The following is a 22,201-nucleotide window of genomic DNA, read 5'->3' on the forward strand; positions in this document are numbered from 1 at the left end:
GACTAAGATCCAGTGTGGGAACTATAGCATTCATTAAAACTTCAACATCCGTGATCATGATCACTACACCACAAAAAAAATGTTGACTAACATTCAAACCGATCATCATAATTCATAAAATAACTTTCTTATTGTACGAGTGGCGATTCCCATGGTCACTACACCATACACAACCTAGTTCCAAACATACAACATGTTGAATTAGATGTTTAATTTTTTACGTTAAATGGCAAAAAAAAAAACTCATGAAATTTGGTTAAATTTTGATTTACTCCACAACTTTAAAAAAACCATGAAATTTGGTCATAATCTTGACATTTTTCTCAATGGTCCCACAGTTTATGATTTGGGGAAAATTATGTAAGCTTTTGGAAAATAAAAAATATCATGCGAACAAAACATTCGACTATTAAAATGATGTCATTTAATACATTTTGTCAATTATGTCTTTAATTTTCGCATATGTACGTATTACGTTGATAAATATAGAAACATAGTATGATGAAATTTTTTGCTATGAGACAATTGAGACAAAAAATAAAGTTATGACATAATTGACCATTTTTTAACGTTACGGGATAAATCAGAATTTGACCAATCTTCATAATTTTTTGGCCAGTTGCCCTTAATAAAAATAAAAGGTGCTGAAAAAGTGACAAAAATAAAAGATTTTTTTGGCAAGCAAGCATTGCCACGTGACCCATGCAGCCTTAGGTGAGACCATGAAGTGACGATGACCGCGTGACCCATGTGAAGTCACAAGCCTCCAACATGGGCCACGTGGCCATATGGGGCAACCAAGTGAGCTACGCACAAAGTAGCAAAGGTGGTGGCCAGACCCTTGCGTTTCAGGCCACAAAAAAGGGGGAATGAGAGAGGGGAGGATGAAATGGTAACGGTGGTGGCGCAAGGTGATGCTAGGGCAAAGACACCAGTGCAACGTTGAGGTGAAGGGATGAAGAAAATGACGTGAAGGAAGAGGTGGTGCATGACCGAGGAATATCGTTGGGGAGGGGAAGGGATACAATGTGTTATAAGGTTGAGACAAAAATATTACTCCATCAGTTTTCATTTTATATACCCATTTGTCATTCGGTTCATCTACAATTAGGAATCTTTGTTCACTTTTACTATAAATAATAAGTATGCTTCACATTCCACTGACTAACTTCATTCACATTTACTATAAAAGTAGTATATAAAAATGAGACTTATATTTTGTTACTTATTTTCACCCATTTTTATCTTAAAACAAGACTTTTAATCACGGACGTCATGAGTAATAAACTTAAAGAGTAATGTAAAAATGACCAGACTAATTTAAAAACATAATCTTTGCGATCAAACAATCATATGAAGTTGTTGGGCCAAGACTAGGTAAAATTTTGTTGGTTTTAGACATGCACCAAAACATACCATAGTCATGTTTGTTACCAAGATATTTATACCTAGATCCAAATAATATTCAATAATTAATTGTAATTTGTTGGTGTCTAGTTACAAAATAAAAAATATTTAGTATAGTATTTAAAAAATAATAAAAGTAGTAGACGACACATAGAAAGTGGAGAAATCTCATGTCGGCCTGTGTGCATCAATCAGATTGCTATGCAAACGTTTTTCATATCCAATAATTTTTCATGTGTTTCACATCATAATCTTGAACACGTTGACAAGCAATTCATCTTCATTTCTCCCACTTTTCTATTTCCTCCTTTATGCTTTTCATTATTTTGTGTTGCGTCAACATCTTTATACTAAGACCAGATCAGCAAAACACCATTTTCTCTTTAAAAAAAAAAACAAAAAACCATTTTCTCTTTCCAATATAATCGCACTCTCCTATGCATTCCTATGTTTCCTCCCTTTCTCATCAATCAATAGGGTTTACTTTTTCTGAGGTATGCTAAACTCTCATATTTTGCTTCTTCTTCTTCTTCTTCACACCCTCTGCTTCGCCTTTGCTGTTGTATTGTATCATATCATATCTTACACACTAATTGAGCTGCTATTGTGTGCATATTTGATTGATTTTTTGTGGGAATCACCAGTTTTAATTGTTGCTTCTTCCCTTTTGCTCAATTTGGATATTTACTTGTAGTTTTCCAGTTATCACTGCTTTTAAAGATTCATTCTTTTTGTATTGTGTGACTACCAGTATGAGCAGTTTGGGGGAATTTTATTGAATTTATGGGGCGATTTTGGGTGGTTTGAAATTTGAATTTCTAGATATTATCTTTATTCTAGTTGGTAGAAGAAGAAGAATGGATCCAAGATTTCATGGAATCTTGAAATCTTCGAGTGGAGTTGGATTAGAGAATCAATCAATTTCTGGCTATTCAAATGGGCATAGATTTGGGATTAGTTATCCAGATCAGAAATTAGTGAATGGACATAGAAATCAGGGTTCCTCATTTCAAGAACATGGCATTGGGGGTGTGCATTTGGTCCTAGACCAGCCGTTCTCGAACAGGAACGGGGAGGGGGCTGTCTCCAGCTCATTCTTAGATATTGATGATGACTGTGATTTCACGGATGCTGTCTTGAGGTACATTGATCAGATACTGATGGAGGAGGACATGGAGGAGAAGACTCACATGCTTCAGGAGTCATTGGATTTGCAGGCGAAGGAGAGGTCCTTCTACGAGGTTCTTGGGAAGAAGTACCCGCCTTCGCCACAGAAAGAACTAGGAGCCACTGGCCATGAGTGTGGAGATGATAATAATCCTAATTTTAGTTGCTTTAACTCAACAACTAGCAGTAGTGATGGAAATGGATACCTAATTGACATTGTTGATCCGAGTTGGATGATCAGCACTCGCGCGGATCATGATGTCAGTACATCTTGTCGTGCTGCTAAGTCATCCGTTTGCTCCACATTGAATAGCTCGAGCAGTTTCCTTGTAGACGGTTGGTTCTCTGACTCTCCAGTGAGCCCCCTTCAAGTACGTGATATGTACAACGAGAACCAGCTCGTGTGGAATTTCAGAAGGGGGGCTGATGAAGCTAGCAAGTTCCTTCCTGCCGGGAATAATTTGTTGGTGAGTGCCGGTGTGGACACCTTAGCCACTCAGGATGCGAGGGGAGGGGAGTTTGAGGCTAGAAGTGATGGGGAGAAGCAGTTGCCTTCTGCATCACGGGGAAAGAAGAGTCGTTCTACATCAGACATGGATTTGGAAGAAGAGAGAAGTTGTAAAGTGCTGGCTAATTATGCAGAATCGGACTCAGAACTCCCTGTGGAGGAATTTGATGATGTCTTGCTTCACACGCTGGGGGATCCCGAGAAGAAGTTTGCAGCTTTCCGAGAAGTCCTGCAGAATGCATCTTGCAAGAGGACTCAGCAGAATGGGAAGACGAAACGGCCTACTGGCGGGAGGGGCCGTGCTAAGAAACAGAACAAGAAAAAGGAAGTGATAGATTTGAGAACCCTTTTAATCACCTGTGCACAGGCTGTTGCTGCTGATGATCGTCGGAGTGCCAGCGAGGTACTCAAACAGATCAGGCAGCACGCCTCTCCTTATGGTGAAGGGAACCAGAGGCTAGCTCATTATTTTGCTGATGGTCTCGAAGCACGTCTGGCTGGAACGGGTAGCCAGATTCATAAAGCTCTCGTTAGTAAGAAAACAGTCGCATCCGATTACTTGAAAGCTTACTATACTTACCTAGCATCGTCTCCGTTTAAGAAGATCTCCAATTTTACCTCAAACAAGACAATCATGTTTGAGTCAATAAAAGCAGCACGTGTGCATGTTATTGATTTTGGGATCCTTTACGGCTTCCAGTGGCCAACATTAATCCAGCGTATATCTGACCGAGAAGGCGGTCCTCCAATGCTTCGGATAACTGGCATAGACTTCCCACAGCCTGGCTTCCGACCTGCAGAGAAGATTGAGGAGACAGGGCGTAGATTGGCCCGTTATGCCAAAAAGTTCAATGTGCCATTCGAGTACAATGCTATAGCTAAGAAGTGGGAGAACATCAAATTAGAGGAGCTCAATATCAAGGAGGGTGAATTTTTGATCGTAAACAGCATGTATCGGTCCAAGAACTTACTCGACGAGACGGTCCTGGCTGAGAGCTCAAGATCTGTGGTTCTTAACTTAATTAGAAAGATCAATCCGGACCTTTTCATACATGGGATAGTAAATGGGGCTTATAGCGCGCCATTCTTTGTCACTCGTTTCCGGGAGGTACTATTCCACTTCTCAGCTCTATTTGACATGCTGGAGACGAACGTGCCTAGGGACCAGCCGGAGAGGATGCTTATTGAGAGGGACATCTTTGGGAGCGAGGCGTTGAATGTCATTGCTTGTGAGGGCTGGGAGAGAGTTGAGAGACCCGAAACGTACAAGCAGTGGCAAGTACGTCACCTGAGGGCAGGCTTCACGCAAGTGCCTCTCGATAGGTGGATCATGGACAGGGCAATCTACAAGGTCAGGACCCATTACCACAAAGACTTTGTCATCGATGAAGATAGCCATTGGATGTTGATGGGTTGGAAAGGGCGGATCATCTACGCCATATCGTGCTGGAAGCCCGTTTGAGGGGAGGTTTGTTCTGCATCTCTTGTCTCTCGACTTTCAACATCATCGGACTTCTTCAAGGGTGCGGGTCTGAGTAAATCCTGCTGTTGTCTTTACCCTCAACCAATCATTCGTATTTCGTGTTTGTGAATTGAATATGCTATTTGCTGCATTGTTTGCAGCTCAAGAAACGAACGGAGGCAGAGGTGGAGGCGAAGGCGTCACGCAGCTTGACAAATTGGTTCCTCCATTGATTAAGGGTAACACTAGAATTTCAATACAGAAGTATTCTTAACTTGTTAATGGTGATAAGAAATCCATAATCTTGTTTGGTTGATGCTGCATTCAATCATGTGTAAAGGAACTATTTGGTAGAAGAAGGTTTTGCATTTCTTGGTCATATTTCAAATTATTTGCAAGGTCTCTCTTTATGTTCTTGAATATGATTTGATACTTAGAAGTGAACTTATGATAGCTGTTGTTTTTGGAGGACTAGTCAGTTGTTTATAAAGTTCTTCATGGATTTTATAATAATTTGAGTATTTGGTTTGTTTTATTTTAAATTGCAACACTAATAGCAATTAAAAGAGAATTCGATTTCCTATAATGAAGAAGTTGAATGGAGAGTTATAGTCGTGGAATCTAAACCAATGATGCAACGATATAATACCAAAATCATAAATTATTTTTAAGTGGATGTTTCAAATATAGATTGGCTAACCTCTCTCTTTCATAGAGTCAAAAGGCTGGATTGAGCCTCAATTATGTAGGTCCCAAACTATGCATTGCACAATTTTATACTCTAAGAATCCTGGGATTTAGACAATTCCCAAGTGACCACAATTAAATAAATTCCAGTTTCACATATAGTGGTCAACTGGTCATGCATGATTTATTCTAAACCGATATAGCACCAATCAGAAATAAACTAAACTATTTTATTCATGAGATAATCTACTGATAATCACGGTTTGAGTAATGCTAATATATTTCCAATTTCAATTTTTTATTTAATTTTAATACGTACCATTTTAAGTTGACTGGTCAAACTACCATTTTTTTTTTACTCTCTTCAATTCCACTCTCCAATCTCCCAAACAACACGATTTTTTTGTTACTAATTCAAAAATTTGGATCTTTTTCTCTTGATTGACGTGCACAAGCGGCTGAGGCCATTATGTTAAACAGCAAAGCTTAGTAGTATCCATTATCATCTAACAAATGAAACTGGGAAAAACTGAAAGTAAAATATCAAAATGAACTGGAAATTCATACTCGAGTTATTTAAATAATACTAATAAGACTAGATATCAGTTTAAGTGGAATATGTATAATATCCAGGTTATGATCATAGAAGGTTACACATAACTTACATGTGCTAGCAGCAGTGCAGAAGAATTGCTGAATATCTGGAAATAATACCTCTCATCGTGAAACCTCTTATTGCAATTGAAAAGACAAAGAAGAATTAACCGGTCATGGTGAAAAAAACGACTCTTGTATGGATACTGACGATGTTTAATCAGAAACGAGAAGTGGCTGGCGAAAATAGAGCCTTAAAATCCTTGGTTGGTGTACCGGATCCCTCAGGCTTAGAGGCGAGATCAAAAGCTTTGAATTTCGCCTCCTCAAAGCTTAGTGCCTGATAAGTTAATGTTGTCAGAAGAAGAATCAGCATATTGTGTGAGTGAACAGGATAATATTGCTACCTGAATACAGGTTTCTGCAACATCAGCCCTCGCGATTGTCTTTGTTTCTGTCTCAAGAAGTTCATCGTCTTTTCCAACCAGCAGCTCTCTTATACCGCCATCTTTATCTTGCAGACCTCCAGCCCTAGATCAACAGATTAGAGATGGAAAATTACAAGAATGCAAGATAACTATGATCTGAAAATTTGATCCATGAAATTTACAGATAAGGTGGCTTATTGACACCAAAAGTGTGAATCTTTTCAAGGTGTAGAAGGCTATAGCTGTTCAACACAACACGTCTTTTTGAGAAACACAATAGGAAACAGTTAACTAGACAATTGAAGCATAAGCACGGGCCGCACCAGCATCTATTTGGTTCTTTTGCCCAATCCAATCAACCTAGAATCAAGAAAATGAGGTCAGATACATTAGTGACTGGGAACCATTAAAAGCTAGCAGCAGTAACAACAGGCGAAAACAGAAAACCTGTTCGGGAAATGTTCCTTCTTCAAAATAGAATTCTGGCCTTCCACCCTGAGAGAAGTCGAAGCCAGGTTTTATCTTCGGCACAGCACTAGTGAGAATTATAAGAGCATCAATCCCCTGAATAGCTGGAACAATGCTATCAGCATCTCTTACATCCCCAACGTAAACATCGTCTTCACCACCGATGCTCTCCTTGCTCTCCGGTGTTCGTACCAAACCCCTTGCAGTATACTGGTCCACCCGCTCCTTTAGTTTCTTGTAAACAATTTGCCCTGCAACCAAACAACGCGTCACAGGGAATGACCAAGAAAAAATGAAATGCCGTCCATCTCACACCAAGGTGAGAAAACTAAGGCTAATTAAGTCAGTGCAGCAAGCAAAATGAAGGATGACTAAAGAAATCAAGTGTTCTAAAATCATCAACTCCAATTTTTTAACAGCAAGGCACAGACTAGGGTTTTATTTTTTCCTCTGTTTCATAATTTTGCAGGGCTAACTAATTCCATTAAGTTGATTAATGATAATTCACCTCTTTCCAACATTTTCATAATTTAAAGGGAGCAACACATTTTCGCCTCATAATTTTGAAAACCCCCATAAACCCTCACATTCATCGCAAAAGCAAACAAAACCAACAAAATTAATGAATCCTTTGAAGTGGAGTAATAAATTAGTCTACATTATATACACCATGCAAACAAACAAATTGGAAATCATGCAAATAATAATCCAACATTGAAGCGCTGAGAGAAAGTTCACGTTATACCAGTTCGACCGCCGGCACCGGTGACAAGAACGGTGCTTTTGCTTGAACTAGACATGATAATTGTGGCTCTTCGCGGCTGAGAAAATCGGAAGGCAGAGGAATTGGGGAAAGCCGCCCTAGAAATAGGGAATGTGTGGATAGGATTGAAGGTCCAGCATTTATGAGTGACGGTTGAGGTGAGTGAGACAGTTGCCATAGCTGCTACTTCTCCGGCTAAAGGCTACTAATACGGATCTTTGTCCATGCGACGGCGGCCGTCGGAGATGAATGTTTGGAGACTCAGAATTTTTGATTCAGCAAATCAGAGTAGTCTGTCGCAGCTTTGCTGATCTTCTTATCCGTTTTTTAAACTTCCATCTTATCTCAATCAACCACCAGTTTTTCACTTTCACATACAGTATCAAAAATAATAATAATAATAATAATATTAATTGTGGACGAGTTTAAAATTTCTAATACAAATTGATAAAATCAGAAAGATAAAAACAAAAAATAGTTGAAATGTTATTAGTAAAAAATAGGACTATTAATTTTGTTGGATCTCTCAAAATGAAAAAATAATAGTAGCACGATTTTCCGGTGCTCAACCATCCTTCAATTTTTGGGCTTAATTATTCATTTTCGAATTTTTGGGCCCAACTCTTTATTTATGATCTTCATTTTCAGAGCCATGTCAAAAATGTGATGGGAGTAGTATTGTTCTTCATTTTCGGCGGTTAAATTATCATTGCATTACCACCAAACTCATCCGTAATAAGTCATATAGGTAGGTCATTAATAGTGTTGATTGCTATTGATCAATTATCAATAATAATTCATCGTTATTAATTATGATTGATATTTTCCCACCAATATAAATGAAAATCCATGAATTTCTTCGTGTGTTATGATAAAATTCGATCAAATGGTATCTAACTATATTTGTGGCGCCTGTTATATCAATTGCAATTGCAATTAATCCCCAAAAATGGGATCTGATAATTTTTGTAAGCACAAAACATCCTTTGCACGTCCCCCTACTCTTAGTCAAGAAAAAGGGTATTAAAGAGAGAATTTTGGCTTTCGAAAACGAAAGTCGAAAATATCTTGGGGCCCGTTTGATAGCCTATGAAGGATAAAAGGGGCACAGTTAGTAATCAGGGAATGGAGGGCCCGTAGGCCAATATTTGTTATCTTTGACAGCCGTTTGATAGACAAGATTTAATTGACTATATTCTTTTATCATTGTTTGGTACATATTGTTAAAGATCTATTTTAGCATTGAATATATATTCTCGGTACCCAAAAACATAACTCATTTCCCATCCCTCCTTTTTTCCCTCCCTCTTTTTTTTCCCTCTCTTTTTTTCGTAGGGTAGCTGAAGCGGTGCTAAAGGTCTATTTAAACAGAAATAGGAAATTTCTTGCGTATTGGTGTTTGGAACTTGGAAGGTAACGAGCCCTTACACATTTCAACAATGATGTTCCAATTTTGTGTGTACCATTTATCTGTGCTGATCGTACGTGTGTGCCTTTGTCAATCCTTTTGTGAAGTTTTGCAATTTATTTGTGTTCTAATTTTTGTTTACAATTGTGGGTGTTGGTGAAGATGTGAAATTTTGCAATTTTTTTCAATGGTGTATAGAATGTTAACAATTTCGTTTTTTAGATAAACATAAAATGACTGATTACCGTAGTGGCAAAGCAGTTATGGAATCAGTTCTCGCTGATCGTGGTATGTCTGTGAATTCTTTTTATAGTTTTGTGTTTAGTTCCCAAATGTTACACACGGGCAAGGATACAAATTGACTCAAATCTGTAAAGGTGCAGGATGCCCTCTAATATTACGGCCACTGATGCTTCAACTGTCTCAGTACGAGTCTCCATATTACTGAAGCTAGAAATGACAAAAAAACCTTAAAAACAACTCCATTTTAAGAAGCTTCTAAGCATATTTTTGTTACAAATGTGTTAAGTGAGTAAACAAAATATCTGTTACATAACTATCAATAATATATTGCCTACTTATTTCGTTATTTCATTCAGAACCAAAACAAATTTTTACGAGGATTGCAATGGATAAGTTTGTGTGTATGCAGTGCTAGGCAGAGATCCAATGTCGCAAAAGACCCGTCACAGCAAATTCGGTCAGTTTCAACAATGAAAAGACGAATTCATGTTGGGTCAGAATCTGCATAAGAATGAGAAAAACAATGGCCTAAAATTGGTTTGCCTTGTTATTGGGTGTCGTTGCAACGGCACCCAACAAAACCCTATTCCCCAAGCTACACCGGTGTACAAATCGTCTCCCAAAGCGACGACTTGAACTGCTCACAACAAAAATCAAGAGGATAAAAGCAATATAATGAACTCCAACCTGAGATGCAACTGAGATGCACAATTGAATTTGCAGCTAGGGTTTGAGAGCAAATGAACTAAAAAATGGCGTATGTGGGAAGATTTGAGAAACCACCAAAGGGTAAGAATGAAATTTGAGTGCCTTTTCTCGGCTCAAGAATCGATGCAGATTATTTATCTAAAAAAATGTGAAGATAATAATATGTGCATTTGTGGCTCAATCTGCGGGCCTATGCGGGCCAGAGTAAAAATAACGGGCTACTATGGTGGTCCAACAAGGATATCAAATGAACGAAAATAACTAGATACTAAATAACTAGATACTAATCTATTTCTTGGCTCCTGCATGCTATCAAACGGCCCCTAAAGTTTTCAAAACACATGAATCTCATTCTACACTTTGCCAGTTTGCTGTCAAAAAATGGCTACCTATATGAAAGTCACATTTTGTTTCCTTTTTCTCATCGATACGTGTCATGAAATGTCTATATTCCCGTGAGCTCGTAACAAAATTTTAATTTTTTTAAAATATTTTTTTATCTTAGCTTTTTAATTATTATAAAATCATCTAATTTATAAATCAAATTATAGTTAGAGCTCCATTTATTCCAAACAATCTGGATAATAGTTAAGAAGAATTAAAAAATCTTAATATATTGTGATATTTGTAAAATCGTTAGGGTGTCTCCAATAGTTAAGCTCGTGGCCCTGCCCAAGCCACAAAAACTTGGTCTAGGCCATGAAACTTGGCCGGGCCACCAAAAAACTTGTCCTCCCTAATAGTGGACAAGCCCAAGTCACAAATTAATTATTTTTTTCATTTTTTGTTATTTTAATTTAACTAGAATAAAAATTATCGGACTATAATAATTATAAAAAAAATGCATAATTTAATAAAAAATTAAAAATTTATAAACAATTTTCGAAAATATTAAAAATGTGTGTGAGGTGAAAATGTGTGGAATGAGGTATTTATAAATATTTTTCGAAATTATTAAAAAAAATTCAAAATTGGGCTGAGCCGCCGTCGTGGCTCTCCCATGCCCCCCCCCCCCCCCCCCCGCGGCCTTTCGTGGCTCTCGTAATAGGGAGCCGCGGCTCCCCTATTGGTGACACTCTTAGAACCATACGCATTTATAAGTCACAGTCTCACATAAATGCTATGCGGAAGTTATCATAGTTCTCTCAGAAATATATAATTGGTTTATATTTGAACTATATGTTTATATTTATTTTTTTTATTGGGGATGGCGACTGGTGAGATTTAATCTCTAATTATCTAGTTACATGACATATGGTTACAATATTTAGTGTGCCCGAAGAGACATTTCAGCTATATTCTTCTATCTGTATATATATACGTACGGGCAATGACAATTATAAAATTTGATTAAATTTTAATTTGTTCAAAATTTATAAATATTAGCCAAAAAAATAATGAAGTATGAATTTATTAAAATCGTCCCATATTGAAATTTTCTAGTAAAATTTTAACTACTATGTTAATAAAGAAAATTAGATATAGGCGTCACCACGGATGAATCGTCAACTCATATAAAAAGCAATACGATTTGTTAATGAGCATCAATAATATATATAACACGTAGATGATCATTTTTTCATCTTAAATAATTGCAATGAAATTCAAATTTTATGTTTTTCAAGTTGATTTTTTACAGGCAAATCCAAATTGATTAAAATAAGTGATTTTTCTAATAATTTAACAATATATATAATTATGATTATGATATCAAATCAAAATGATAAAACTACGTGATTTGTCTAATAATTTAACCATGTGTATATAATTATGATTATGACATTGGATTGGGACTAATAGACCACTAGGATTATTTACTAAATATATACAATGGGAGCATGACAACACAAATGCGTGACTAGAAAAAGTAGTTTAGCATTAAGGGAACATGACAATATTTAATAAATATAATGGTTCAATGATGTATAAGTATGACCGTCCTATATCACTCTTAAAGTCACTAATGGAAATAAAATAATCTTGGCCATTTAGTTTGACTATGATTAATCCTACAAATCTTATTCATGCCAATTCCACAGTCTCCCTATTTCTAAAAGTGACAAGATATTATGGACAACACTAAGAAAAACGAATTATGTGGAATATTTATATTGTTGTGTGGCCATTGTCCTTTAGAGACAAATTTCTAATATTGAAAGATGATACTAGTAAATTCGGGCCAAAATACATTTACAAACTAACAATCATAATGATGCATGCTATTATTGAATATTTTGAGACTATCAACATTTCAACATATCAAAAGATGGATGGAGTCATTAATGTCATTTTCTAACATATGCATATTACTCCATATTTTATTTGCACACGAGCAACAATATCACAAAGCATGTAGTACTTCAAAATGTACTACATTGAGTGGTCACAAATAAAGCAAAAGGCCAACTCATTATTATTATTGCAAGAAAATTAACCAACATCTTATTAGATGATACCATTTCCAACATAGAATTTACATCATTAATGGACAAGTAGTAACATGGAACTTAGAAATTTGCAATGAAATGAAATAGTTAGGTTAAATTAAGTTATGCTATGACAGTAGTCTCCACAGCCACCCCTGAGTAGTTAGCCTCAGCTGGCTTCTCCGCTTCCCACAGCTCCGGTATCGCCTCTCGGAGATTATGAATGCTTTCTAGTGCATAATCTGCACCCTTCACTCTCTGTGATTTCCCAATCTGCATCAACAAATTTGCTCTAATTTACACTATAAACACTCCAAATTCTCACTACAATCTTGTGTTCCAACAATACCAATCTGTTAATGAGTCGAACAACTCACCAGCACGGTGTCTAGTCCAACGCGTTTCCCAGATTGAATGTTACGGACACTGTCCTCGAAAAAGAGCTGCAGATTAAGACAGTTAAAATAAGTATATATGTCTGAAATTCTGAATCAAAAATGTTAGTACTTAGCATGATGTCTCAGATATGAAACAAACTTACTGTTCTACGAGGATCGATCTTGGCAATCTCGAGAGCAATTTCTATGGCAGATTCCGAGGGCTTGCAAACTATAGGAGTCTTAGGCAATCCAGATTGCTCTGCATTAGGCTTATTGAAATGTGCAATAATGTCAAATATCTCAGTCCTTTTGGGAGCCGGTTTTGATCCCAAAAAGGCGATGTCATCCTCATCATCTGATGCAACGCTCTTGTGGACAGGATTGAGAGTCTCGAAGCAGATTATGCTCTCAAAACAGTCCTCAAGGCCTAGTCTCCTCAGCACCTTGACGGCGTGGATGTGATCACCATTGGTGAAGATCTGATCATAGTTCAACAATTGATGAATGTCAACAAAACTTCAACCAACAACATGTTCTAAAAAGTTCCAAAAAACACGAGAAATGTGCTCACAATCTTGGGGATAGGCACGCTCAGCAAAAGGCTCCTCAACACAGGATCCGGCTTCAGATTCTCATAAGGCAACCTCCCATGAACAATGCTGTGACACAACCAAATTAATCATCATCCGTTAGCTTGCCTTGATTTTTTTTTTAAAATTTCTAGTAAAGTAAAAACTAAACTAGATAGATAAAAAACTAAACTAGATAGATAGAAGTAGAACTAACCTGTGATACTCATCATAGTCGAAATCATAGCCAATTGCCTGCAAAACAGTTGTGTTATGATCCTTAGTATTTTTTCAGACAAAACTATGTCAAGACAACCTATATATGTACAAATGCTCACCCTAAGACCAGCCATTGTTGTGCCATAGTTTTTGTACAAAAGGTCACATAGTGAAGGGATTTTTCTCTCTTCAATGCCCAAGTTTTCGATCATGAATGCTGGAATGACAATTAAACATTTTTGACATTACATCAAAGGGAAAATCGAAGTACTAATCGAAGCAGAGAGAGATCATAAGCTGCATATATATATATACCTTGAATGTTTTTTAGAACTGAAGTTGCTAGGCCGGAGCTAAGAGGGTAGAGGGTGTCATCAAGATCTAAACAAGAATTAAAGAATAAAGACAGTCACATTTCATTTCATTACATAACAAAGAATAGATGAATTTGAGTTTTCAATTACCAAATAGGAGGCAGTCATATTTAGACCTCTGCACCTGCCCGCATCGATCCTCGTATGCCATCTTGATCTAGAAAAGCTAGAATATGTGAGCATTATGTTTCATAACTAAGAAAAATGCACTAAACTCAGCATGTAGATTCAGATTAATTAGTACTTGTGCAATTTCATGGCATGGTATCATAGCTCATGAGCAAAAGTTGGCATTTTTATTCTCTATATGCTAGAGCTATAGAGTTACTATTAATTATTGAAATATAAAAACATTATTAGTGTTATTTATATACATATTTCCATAAATAAGCCCATATTATATATGGATGGCATGATGGAGCACCAAAAAATTACTGAAAATGGCAAGTAAATTACCTAAAAGGAATATGGATTGAAAAATGAAGAGGAAAAATGGGATAGCAGAATGTCGAAGAGTGAAGGAAGAGGGGGAGGAGAATCGTTTGGTTATGACCTGTTTAAATAGACCAACCATTGCGTGTTTTTAGTTTAATTATTTCACTATTATTGTTTTGTTGATTTGACTGTAAATCAAATGAACACGTTTACTTAATTTTTTAGGGAATCTCAGATTTAATAATTAATGTCCGATCCGACAAAGCAGTTCTAAACACGTCTACACTTGAAATCCCATTTCTGCCCTTTATTAAGAGTAATTTCATAAAGAGAAAAGTGGAAGTTTAAATCTAAAGTATCACTATCAGCATACTTTCAAATTCCAATTCTAAACTATATTTTATGGTCATTTATAGATAAACAAAAGTTACTGTATTTAAAATGTGATGAATTACATAATTTTAAACTTATTTGAATATCTTATCTTTTACTCCAAACCATAATTTATAGTAAGAAAAAATGAATCTTGTAAATAGGAATTGCTTCCGATATTGGATAAATTAGTAGTAGTAATTATTCAGAAGTAAAGTTTTGTCCAAAGTGGACAATACAATACTATGAATTCGGATGTACCGTGTACATGATTAACCCTATAAAGTTCATTTATGCAATTAGTTAAAGTATAGTGAAAGATTAAAACTACGTACCTTTAAATTTTGCGTGAGGCTTTTATTCTTTTTGGAATTTTACTTGGAACAAGTGTCAATGTAAGAATCAAAATTAAGCTAATATTTGGGGGAGAATTAAATTAACTACTCAACGCGGTGAAAATATAGAAGAGCAAAGATCTGTGGTTGGTTGCACGTTGAAAATATGTGAATTTAGAGAATTTATTAATCTTAAGATGGGTTCCTTTCGTATTCTTGGAGGTAGACTTCAAGCTGCCGGTAAGTCTGTAACTGAGTTAGATGACATTCAAAATCCAGACTATTAATTAGTTATATATAATGGGCCATTAATAAATGTGTTAAGTTAGGGATTACTCTATTAATAATGCACTGTCACTGTATTCTTTTCCCGCTCGAGATATTTATGGGTGATCAATATATCTGTAATTCGAATAATCCAATATAACTAAACTGAAATATTACTATCTATGTCCCGTTTTAACTGTCACATTTACTTTTCCGCACTCGTTTTGTAAAAATAATACTAGTTAAGGTGGAGAAATAATAAAGTAAGAGAGACAATAATGTAAACGAGGATCATTTCATACTCAGTACCCATTTGGTGTCAATCAAAATCGGGTAATGTCCTATACCCATATCTATTTTGACACTACTATTTATCATCAAAAGTTTAAAAAAGAAACGAGATTGGTTTCCAAGAACCCTCAACTAAGTACTACTCTTTAACGATGAAAAATCAAACTTTACAGCTAATAATTTGATTTGATTTTTCAAATTTCCACCTTGCACATAATGAACCAAACTAGTGTACTTTAATTTAATTCCATTTGACACTAAAATATTAATGAGTTTAAGGGGCAAGCTGTTTTTTTATATATAAAATATAACAATTAAGAAGAAAGAGAAAAATGAAATTGTGGATCTGTTAGAATTGGCTTAATAAGGTTTTGAAAAGAATTGGTGTGGACAATACAAACATATAAATTTTGTAGTGTTGCTATACTGCTTTCCAGCTATAAAGTTCGTAGTTTCCTTAGTTACAAAGGTTAGCTCCCACCAATTCAAATGCCCTCTACCTCCCCACAAAATGAATTAAGTGAAAGGATATGGGCTAGATTAGATTAATATGGATTAAAGAATTATAGTTGGGATATAATTATAATTAGTCCATAAGCCCAACAATCATGAAACCCTAATGACTATTTGTCTATATATAATGGTTATTTATTCTCCATTGTGGGAGAAGAGAAATAGCGTAACATTAGAGAGAAAATACGTAAAGCTTTGTAGAGAATTCCTAGCTTTCTCTATAGAGCGATTGTACCGAGGAATTGTTCCTGCATCGGATCAGAATACACGTGGACCTCGATAGTAGTGGATTCAACTTGCAGGACACAATCGTAGACGAAAACAACACAACAAGTAAGATTTAGTTCCGTTGTGTATTACGTGCTCAACTTGCAATATGATTATGAATCTAGATCTGTTATTCTTGTATGCAATTTCCGCTGCGCTCATTAGATGAATACAAGAATTACTAACAGTGGTATCAAAGCCCAGGGTTCGATTCATAATTAATTTTGTTTCCTAATTAATTTGTGGATGATTTTGGAAATCAAAATTCTGAAATTGGATTTCAAAATTTCTTCACCGATTCTTCCCATCTGGAAAGCAACTGTGATTGGTTGAATTCGCCCCTTCTTCCCCAATCTCCGACGACAAAAAAAAATCTGAGCGTTTCGTCACCTTTTGTTGTCTGCTCAAATATTAATTCCAAATCTCTCCAAAACCATGGAAGAGGTTCCGTCAATATTAATTCAGATCTCTCCAAATCCACCGAAACTTTTGGTAGTTTTCTCTAAAGCAAAAAAAAAAGGGAATCTTGAAGGAAAATATTAAATAAATATTATTTGGAAATAATATATATTTAATATTGATTTGGAATTAGTATTGAATATATTAATTTAGAATTAATGTGAATTGGTAGTCAACGTTAAGTTTGTAATGAAATATTAATTGAATTAATATTTTATAATTTTAATTAATTTAGAATTAATATAATTAAATCCACATTTAATTAGTGAATAAAATTTGATTTTATTTGTTGAGCATTATTTGATATCCTATGTGATAAGCATGCTATTTGATTTATGCTTATTTATTTAACTATAGTAGTTAGAGACCGTGTTATATTATGTCTGGGTAGGCGGCGCCCAGTATGTGTAGTCCGTGTTATACTATGTCTGGGTAGGCGGCGCCCAGTATGTGTAGTCCGTGTTATACTATGTCTGGGTAGGCGGCGCCCAGTAATTGTTTGAAATTTAATATTGGATATTATATTCACAGAACTAGTATCACACTTTTCCCATAAAATATAAGTCTTGTTTTGAAACAAACGCATCGTCCATCATAATTGTTTGATGTTCCTAGCCTTTTCGACCACGAGTTTTACGCCAAAGTGTTTACTCTAAATCTACAAGGCCTAGGCTCATTCATAGATGCATGGTTGGCATCGTGTGATGGGGTTGACTTGCTTAAATTGTTTAGTGACGCCAAAGCGACCTAAATAGTTTATGGATGCATATTAATTGGATTAATAAACCAAGAATTGCAAAATAGTTGTTGCAATTGGCTTGGAGGCCTACCTTGTGATATTATTGTAGTGATCAGCCAAAGCAGGGGCTGCAATAATATAGACTTAGATCTTGGACCACTAAAATTTATATTTGATATAAATTCGTATTTTATGTTTGGGGGCATAATATATGTCAAAATTAGTGGGAGCTAATCAATACAATAAACCCTTGTTTGATTAGTGATGCGAATGTGATCTTTGCATGCTTTTCTAATTTGCTTTTCGTATTATTTTCTGTTCAGATAATATGTCAAACTTATCTTAGGAGTGTATGATGAAAACAAACAAATTGACTAGGTCAAATTTCACGGAGTGGCAGAGAGACTGCCCAAAACTCAAGGCACAAGGTGCAATGAGTGGGTGCTCGGTTATGTTTGTCATTGAGATAAATATGTCTATGAATAACTCACAATCCTGGGTATTGGATACCGCTTGTGGTTCACACATTTGTAATAATGTGCAAGGTTTAATTGACAGCAGGAAAGTGAGACCTGGGGAAGTAGACCTACGTGTTGGAAATGGAGCAAAAGTTGCTGCCGAACGCGTGGGAACTTATAGATTAGATCTTCCCTCAGGACATAGACTAGATTTACATAATTGTTATTTTGTCCCAGTTATTTCAAAGAATATTATTTCCATTCCGATGTTGGACATCGAAGGTTTTTCCTTCCATTTTGCAAACAGCAGATGCTCGTTTTCTAATAATGGATTGTTTTATGGAAATGCCTCTTTAGAGAATGGATTATATATGCTTGAATGCAAACGGGATATTCTCAATGTGCAAAATAAAAGACTTAAGCTATGTAATACGGATAATGCTACTTATCTTTGGCATTGTAGACTTGGTCATATCAATGAGAAAATGATAGCGAGATTGAAAAAGTTAGACTATCTAAATTCATTTGATTTTGAATCATATGGTGCTTGTGAATTCTGTCTCAAAGGAAAGATGACTAATAAACCACTTTCTGGGAAAGGGGTCCGTGCTAATGATGTACTAGAGTTGATCCACACAGATGTGTGCGGACCGTTTCCAACTCAAGCAAAAGGTGGTTATTCGTACTTCATTACTTTCACTGATGATTTGACAAGGTATGGATATGTGTATCTTATGAAACACAAATCTGAGGCCTTTGAGAAATTTAAAGAGTTTAAGTGTGAAGTTGAGAAACAACTTGGGAAAAGTATCAAAACTCTTCGATCAGATCGAGGAGGGGAATACTTGAGCCGAGAATTTCTTGATTACTTGAAATCGCATGGAATTCAGTCAGACTGGACACCTCCTGGTACACCACAAATGAATGGAGTATCTGAAAGGAGAAACCGAACATTATTAGAAATGGTTCGATCCATGATGAGTTTAGCTAGTCTCCCTTTATTTCTCTGGGGTCATGCTTTACTAACGGCTATTTACATTCTAAATAGGGTTCCTTCTAAATCAGTCGAGAAAACACCATATGAGTTATGGTGTGGCAAGAAAGCAAGTCTTAACCATATCCGGACCTGGGGTTGTCCAGCTTTTGTTAAGAAAATGATGACTGATAAATTGGAAACTAAAAGTGAGAAATGTTATTTTGTGGGATATCCTAAAGAAACTAAAGGGTATGATTTCTACTGTCCTGAAAATCACAAGGTGATAACATCAAGGAATGTGACGTTCCTTGAAGATAGTTATGTCTGCAAGGAACAAGGTCAAAATACAGTAGATCTTGAAGAAATTCAAGAACCACAAGTTAACAATGAGGATGAGATATTATCCACTGGATTGGACAATAACTCAGTGGGAGTTTTTGATGATCTATTGGGAGGGGAAATTACTCTTAGAGAGGACCTTAGAGAAACTCTCGAATGACCACCTCAAGACAATGAGATGCATCAAAGACAAGATGATACAATAGTTGCATCACCTCTACCTCAAGAAGATCATAGTGATATTCCTGAACATTCTCACATACAGAATGAACAACCTGAACCAGAGCAAAACCAACTCAATAGGCCTAGAAGGATTAGTCGTGCACCTGAGAGACTGAATCTAATGGTTGAGAACCAAGATGATGAAGTTGATTTAGATGACGATGAGCCTAAGACCTATACCGAGGCGGTGTCAGACACCGATCGAGAGAAGTGGCTTGAAGCCTTGATATCTGAAATGGACTCGATGTACTTCAACTTAGTCTGGGAACTAGTTGACTTGCCAGATGGGGTTTACCCCATAAGTTGCAAATGGATCTTCAAAAAGAAGAGAGATGCAGATGGCAAAGTACAAACCTACAAGGCTAGGTTAGTGGCAAAGGGTTATAGTCAACGCGAAGGCATTGACTATGAGGAAACCTTTTCGCCAGTTGCTAAGATCAAGTCCATTAGGATATTACTTGCAATTGCTGCATACTACAATTTTGACATTTGGCAAATGGATGTCAAAACCGCATTTCTCAATGGAGAATTAGAAGGTGATGTCTATATGACGCAGCCTGAAGGTTTTGTATCGAAAGAAAGGCCGAATGCAGTGTGCAAGCTAAAGAAGTCCATCTATGGACTTAAGCAAGCTTCGAGGAGTTGGAATATTTGTTTTGACAGAACAATCAAATCGTTTGGTTTCGTCAGAAGCAAAGAGGATCCATGTGTTTATAGTAAACGCGAAAATGGAAACGTCGTATACCTTATCATATATGTTGATCACATCTTGATTATGGGAAGCGATCGTTCCATGATGCAATTCGTGAAAGAATGGTTGTCTAGTTCCTTTATAATGAAGGATCTGGGTGATGCTTCCTACATCCTTGGAATTAAGATCTATCGAGATAGACCAAATAGGATGTTAGGATTATCACAATCCACTTACATAGACAAGTTGCTAAGGCGCTTCTCAATGGAGAATTCTAAGAAAGGTTTTCTTCCTATGGGACATGGCATTGTATTGTCAAAGAAAGATTGTCCTTCTAATGACAAAGAAAGAGACAACATGAAAAGGATCCCGTATACTTCGGCGATAGGATCTATTATGTATGCCATGATTTCTACTAGGCCAGATGTGGCCTATGCGCTTAGCATGACAGGCAGATTTCAGCAAAATCCCGGTGAAGAACATTGGAAAACTGTTAAGACTATTCTTAAGTACCTTAGAAGGACTAAAGAATGTTTCTTAGTCTATGGTGGACAACCAGAGTTATCAGTTACTGGGTATACTGATGCTAGTTTCCAAACAGACCATGAAGACTATAAGTCTCAGTCTGGATATGTTTTTGTCCTCAATGGTGGAGCAGTGAGTTGGAATAGTTCCAAACAAGGTACAACTGCCGATTCCACCACTGAAGCCGAGTATATTGCTGCATCTGAAGCTGCCAAAGAAGCTGTTGCTTTGTTAGAGTTCGTTAAAGAACTGGGTGTCATTCCGAGTGCCAATAGTGCAATACCTTTGTATTGTGACAACACTGGTGCTGTTGCGCAAGCAAAAGAACCTAGAGCTACGAACAGAAACAAGCATGTTCCCAGAAGATATCATCTGATCAGAGAAATAATTGAAAGAGGCGACATAAAATTAGAAAGAGTACCCACTGATGATAACTTGGCTGATCCTTTCACCAAACCGTTATGTATAGCAAAACACAACAAGCACTTTGAGAGCTTAGGTGTTATGCATGTTGGTAGATGGCTTTGAATCAGTGGGAGTTACAGTTTTATATGTCTTAGAAACATTTTGTGTTGAGACAATATTACTTGATCACATTATATGAAAATTTTATTTCCTATGGGTTTTGTGCACTTATTGGAATAATTGTTTTAAAATGTTTGCATTTATTCTAAATATTTGTTCCCTTGAATTATGACTGTCGTTAATGGTGTGAGACATTAATGATATAGTATAATTCTAAAATAGCCCTAACCAATGATCATCAAGAATGGGATATTGATGATATGTTATAGGTTAGCATGTGGTTTGCATCACATTTTTCGAGAATGTAGTTGTTCTCACAACTATGAGATATTAGATACTCGTGATGGACACATGGTATACTTTGGAGAGTATTGGTATACCCTACTATTAAACTGTTTTGTTGAGTGTCTACAGTTTATTAGTACATGAAGTATGTAATAGTCCTTGGATCTGAGGTCATTACACATTTTGTTTGTTGAGTGGTGTGCTTTGACCTTGTACAACGCTTTGCCTCCCCTCGGAGGATTAAGACACGGACTTGTGTTGGGTACATCATAAGATAAATGGAAATGGTAGTTGAGCCAAGAATGAGATTCATTCCTCGATTAGAATTTCGAGAGAACACTCAAATTCTCTATATTACTTGACCATTAAGTCATTGGCCAATGCAAAGATATATTCAATTAAAGTAATTGAATATGATCGAATGGGTCATTTAATAAAGATGCGATAAAGTGATTGAGCTATTTGGATGACACATGACAAATCTTAGGCTCAATCGGGTGGTTCGTGAATGAAAGGATGTTACTATAAACTTTGTGTAAAGGCTTGTTTACCGAATTCACGTAAACGTCCGTCATATATCGAGCTACGCTGCCAACGCAGTCTAGGAGTTTTGTGCAGACTTCGATTAGATCGTCGTCGATAATGAGGGCCTAAAGGGTCACACTATAAGTGTATTTTGATCCGCTCAAGG

At 36.3% G+C, this 22,201-nt stretch overlaps 2 protein-coding genes, 1 long non-coding RNA gene and 1 pseudogene across 6 annotated transcripts; 2 read left to right on the forward strand and 2 right to left on the reverse strand.

Moving 5' to 3' along the window:
- Positions 1-1,681: 1,681 nt before the first annotated feature.
- On the forward strand, positions 1,682-5,065 carry LOC121750234 (scarecrow-like protein 9). Of its 3 annotated transcripts, XR_006039836.1 has the most exons (3): positions 1,682-1,901; positions 2,248-4,605; positions 4,706-5,065. XR_006039836.1 is itself a non-coding variant. In XM_042144734.1 (2 exons), exon 1 carries the CDS (start codon positions 2,265-2,267, stop codon positions 4,542-4,544), a length of 2,280 nt encoding a protein of 759 aa, XP_042000668.1. In that variant the 5' UTR covers positions 1,682-2,264; the 3' UTR covers positions 4,545-4,550; positions 4,706-5,065. The 3 variants fall into 3 exon arrangements, 1 of the variants encoding a protein (XP_042000668.1); XR_006039837.1 differs by having other exon boundaries at positions 1,682-4,611; XM_042144734.1 differs by having other exon boundaries at positions 1,682-4,550.
- A 741-nt stretch (positions 5,066-5,806) lies between these two features.
- On the reverse strand, positions 5,807-7,813 carry LOC121751173 (annotated as a pseudogene).
- A 1,032-nt stretch (positions 7,814-8,845) lies between these two features.
- Positions 8,846-9,367, forward strand: LOC121751235. The gene is made up of 3 exons (XR_006040033.1): positions 8,846-8,897; positions 9,115-9,180; positions 9,270-9,367. It is a non-coding gene; the product is annotated as an uncharacterized LOC121751235 (long non-coding RNA).
- Positions 9,368-12,233: 2,866 nt separating this feature from the next.
- On the reverse strand, positions 12,234-14,409 carry LOC121750773. Of its 2 annotated transcripts, none has more exons than XM_042145389.1 (9): positions 14,268-14,409; positions 13,902-13,968; positions 13,753-13,818; positions 13,557-13,654; positions 13,436-13,473; positions 13,221-13,308; positions 12,811-13,128; positions 12,647-12,712; positions 12,234-12,542 (listed from the first exon to the last, which is right to left on the reverse strand). In XM_042145389.1, exons 2-9 carry the CDS (start codon positions 13,960-13,962, stop codon positions 12,393-12,395), a joined length of 885 nt encoding a protein of 294 aa, XP_042001323.1. In that variant the 5' UTR covers positions 13,963-13,968; positions 14,268-14,409; the 3' UTR covers positions 12,234-12,392. The 2 variants fall into 2 exon arrangements, with proteins under 2 accessions (XP_042001323.1, XP_042001315.1); XM_042145381.1 differs by lacking the exon at positions 14,268-14,409 and adding an exon at positions 14,056-14,135.
- Between the last annotated feature and the right edge of the window lie 7,792 nt (positions 14,410-22,201).

Source organism: Salvia splendens, chromosome 1, assembly GCF_004379255.2.
Source record: "Salvia splendens isolate huo1 chromosome 1, SspV2, whole genome shotgun sequence".
Classification (NCBI taxonomy): domain Eukaryota; kingdom Viridiplantae; phylum Streptophyta; class Magnoliopsida; order Lamiales; family Lamiaceae; genus Salvia; species Salvia splendens.

What these genes read in the sequence shown, in the direction of transcription:
- LOC121750234 (XM_042144734.1), top strand. Translation starts at nt 2,265, where the DNA reads ATGGATCCAAGATTTCATGGAATCTTGAAATCTTCGAGTGGAGTTGGA.
- LOC121750773 (XM_042145381.1), bottom strand. Translation starts at nt 14,082, where the DNA reads ATGATACCATGCCATGAAATTGCACAA. An exon ending in CATGCCATGAAATTGCACAA is followed by an intron (nt 13,969 to 14,055) that starts GTACTAATTAAT and finishes TAGCTTTTCTAG; the next exon opens with ATCAAGATGGCATACGAGGA. An exon ending in GCGTGCCTATCCCCAAGATT is followed by an intron (nt 13,129 to 13,220) that starts GTGAGCACATTT and finishes AACTATGATCAG; the next exon opens with ATCTTCACCAATGGTGATCA.